At 30.1% G+C, this 3,544-nt stretch overlaps 1 protein-coding gene across 1 annotated transcript; it reads left to right on the top strand.

Annotated features, from left to right (window-relative positions):
• Nucleotides 1–363: 363 nt before the first annotated feature.
• On the top strand, nucleotides 364–3,381 carry LOC108908855 (digestive organ expansion factor homolog). The gene is made up of 5 exons (XM_018713006.2): nucleotides 364–1,626; nucleotides 1,696–1,938; nucleotides 2,048–2,674; nucleotides 2,790–2,966; nucleotides 3,078–3,381. Exons 1-5 carry the CDS (start codon nucleotides 484–486, stop codon nucleotides 3,243–3,245), a joined length of 2,358 nt encoding a protein of 785 aa, XP_018568522.1. The 5' UTR covers nucleotides 364–483; the 3' UTR covers nucleotides 3,246–3,381.
• The last annotated feature ends 163 nt before the right edge of the window (nucleotides 3,382–3,544 follow it).

The following is a 3,544-nucleotide window of genomic DNA, read 5'->3' as shown; positions in this document are numbered from 1 at the left end:
AAACCATTTTGTATAGACTGTTGAACATACAGCGCCATCTATAACATTTTTGATAAAGATGGACAAGTGATACCTTCCTCAAATAGACATAGATGGCAGCAAAGTTATCAGAACGGTTTGTTTGATTGATTCAAGACTTAATTACAAAATAATATCGCCTGCTTTATAAATTAATACTATGTTTTAGCAGAAAATCTTTTCCTTTTGATTCTTTAGTACTTGACGCCCTATTTTCTTGTTTTTATGATGGATTTGGTAATGTGACTTTGGTGTTTGTTGACGTAGTAGCATATGTATGCATATCAAATGTGAACAAAGCTAACTTCACGATAGTCAACAAAAAGTGACATAACCTCAGAATTTAAACAATAAAAATGAGGTTAAATGTTAATCTCATTGAAATCTATATTTGAAAGTAAAAAAGTTCTCGCAATATCAGTTATCGTAAGAATTAAGTAGTTTTAAGATTTTGTTACATTATAAATGGCTCGAGGTAAATTAAAATATAAAGATGTTGTGGGAAAACAAACTGGACACAGGAAAAATATTAAACACCAAAGTAAGAAGCTTAAACCTCGAAAAAAAACCGGTTTACAAAAAAGTGATAATAGAAACACCTACAAACGAAAATTTAAAGGCAATATTACAAGTGAAATTGAAACTAAAAAGCAGAAAATTGAAGAGCCTGTGGTTGATAGTTCATATAGCGAATCAGATTCTGAAAATGATATGAAAAAACTTCTTAATACTTTTGGCAGTGATTTAAATAATAAAAACTCTTTAGCGATTGAAAGCAGTGAAAGTGGAACAGATGAGGACGATGATGCAAATATTGATGTTCCTGAAAAAAAATCTGAAGATGATTTAGGAACCTCTGCAAGTGAGAGTGAAGATATTGAATTAGATGAAGAAAAAAAAGTTGTTCCTAATGATTCAATTGGTAGAGAAGATGTAGGAGTGCCAGAGAAAGAGAATTCTGAGGAGAAATCTGAAGAAGTGGAAAATGACATTGAAGATGCTGAGGAGATTGACCTAGAAATACAGGATGAGGATGGTGATAACGAAAATTTAAAAGATCCTTTTGTAAAACATGTCGGATTTGATTTACATGATAGCCTTTTAGAATCAGTACAAAACAGTCCAATGTCTGTTAATCATTACAGTAAATTTTGGCCTAAACTGGGAAAAATTTTTTTACAAATTCCAAAATGTGATAAAGTTATCAATGAACAGAATGAATTTAGTATTTCTGAGAAAAAAGATTATGCTCCCCCTGGAGAAGTACCTAAAGAGGTTGATGTAAAACATATAAAACCACAAGATTTATATTTAAAAAGTCAAATATGGAATAACTTACATACATCTAACAAAAATAATGTATTAAATCCTAAAGACATGTTTACACCTCTGCAAGGAGAAATTTTTGCCATTATAAATAATTATCAGGATTTATATTATCCTGAACGAACAGTTCATAATGCTGAAGAAATAAGATATACTTATTGTTTACATGCAGTTAATCATATACTGAAAACTCGTCTCAAAGTAATTCATCATAATGCCAGATTGTCTAAAAAAGATGAAGTTCCAGAACAATTTCGAGATCAAGGTTTAGTAAGACCAAAGGTAAGAAAACTAAATTTTATAAAGAATATTGCTTGCATTGCTGCTGTAATGTATTATTTCACTTTTCAGGTTCTATTTATTGTACCATTTAAAGATGCAGCTTATAAAATTATTCAGTTAATAATAGATATTATCCTACCTAAAGACAGAGGCAGTGTGATGAATAAAAAACGATTTATCGAAGATTACACAGGCAATGAACTTATCTTGCCAAAAAAGAACCCCAAACCTGAAGACTACGAACACACTTTTAAGGGAAATACTAGTGATGATTTTAAATTAGGGATAACTGTAACAAAGAAGAGCTTGAAGGTATTTACTTAATTTTTTTTTATGTAGGTTTATCTCACTGAACAGAATATGAAAGTATTCACTTGTTTTTATGTATGCATTAGCAAATATTAATATTTTTTGTTTGTAGCTTTATGCTAATTTTTACTCTTCAGACATAATCATAGCATCTCCTTTGGGACTCAGGACAGTGATAGGGGCTGAAGGAGAACAAGAACGTGACTATGACTTCTTGGCATCGATAGAATTATTAATATTAGATCAGACAGAAATATTTTTCATGCAGAACTGGGATCACGTTGTACACATTCTGAGTCACATGCATCTACAGCCTAAAGAATCCCACAATACCGATTTCTCTAGAGTGCGAACGTGGAGTTTGAATGGTTGGGCAAAGTACTACAGACAGACATTGATTTTTTCTTCCTTTGTGCTACCAGAGATAAACGCAATTTTTAATAGGAAATGTTTAAACTACGCAGGAAAAGTTAAAGTGATAAATCCGATTGAATTTGGCTCTATAACTCAGGTGTTTGTTCAAATTCCACATGTTTTCCAAAGGTTTGACGCTCAGAATGCCACTGACGCTATAGATGCCAGATTTAACTTTTTTATAAATAAAGTATTGCCACAGCAAAGGGAGGGGTTGATGAAGCAAACTTTAATTTTTATTCCAAATTATTTTGATTATGTGAGAGTGAGAAATTACTTCAAGAAGGAAGATATTGGATTTGTTCAAATATGTGAATATTCAAAGGTAATTATCAAGATTTATTGAAAAAACTGTTTTGTTCGACTTATGTCTTTTTATATTCACTATAATATTATACATACAAATGCATCTCTTAATGTTAAAAAATGTCTTTATTTAGGAAGGTAAAGTTGCCAGAGCAAGGGATATGTTTTATCATGGAGATGCACATTTTTTATTATACACCGAGAGATATCACTTTTTCAATAGAAAACGTATTAAAGGGATACGACATCTTGTATTCTACCAGCTCCCTATATTTCCACATTTCTATTACGAGATGTGCAATTTGATGCAGGTAAAATTTCAGAATTTACGTGTTTTTTAATAAATATTTTTACAGTTACTTTACTATTTATTTATTTTTTCTAAAAGATCATTATTTGTTTATATTAAAATATTTTTTTAGGAGGCTAATGTGAATAGGAAGATTGGAAGCATGTCAAATATGACTGTTACCGTCATTTATTCAAAGTATGATGTTCACCAGTTGTCTGGTGTAGTAAGTACTGAAAGAGCGGCTAAAATGTCCCAGTCAGACAGAAAAGTTCATCTAATGGTTACGGGAGGTGACTAATTTAGCATTTTTAGTAAAATCTATAATTTGTTTTGTATATGAAATTATGAAATTATATAAAATTAATATGCAGCTGTACATATTCTGCTTAATAATTTTTTTTAAGAAACTAATTTTTGAGTATTTATGTAAAAAACATTAGTCTAAAATCTCAAGATTTATATGCAGATAATAAATATAAATATTATTTGGTGTGTCTAATATATTTTCAAAAGGTTCCAAGCTATAATTTTAAATTAGGTTTACAAAAAAGAAATTAAGGTTGGATAGGAAGAAAAGAAAGATAAGGATACTTATTA

Source organism: Anoplophora glabripennis, unplaced genomic scaffold, assembly GCF_000390285.2.
Source record: "Anoplophora glabripennis isolate ALB-LARVAE unplaced genomic scaffold, Agla_2.0 scaffold81, whole genome shotgun sequence".
Lineage (NCBI taxonomy): Eukaryota > Metazoa > Arthropoda > Insecta > Coleoptera > Cerambycidae > Anoplophora > Anoplophora glabripennis.
Note: the sequence above shows the minus strand (reverse complement) of the source record. Positions and strands in the feature narration are given on the sequence as shown.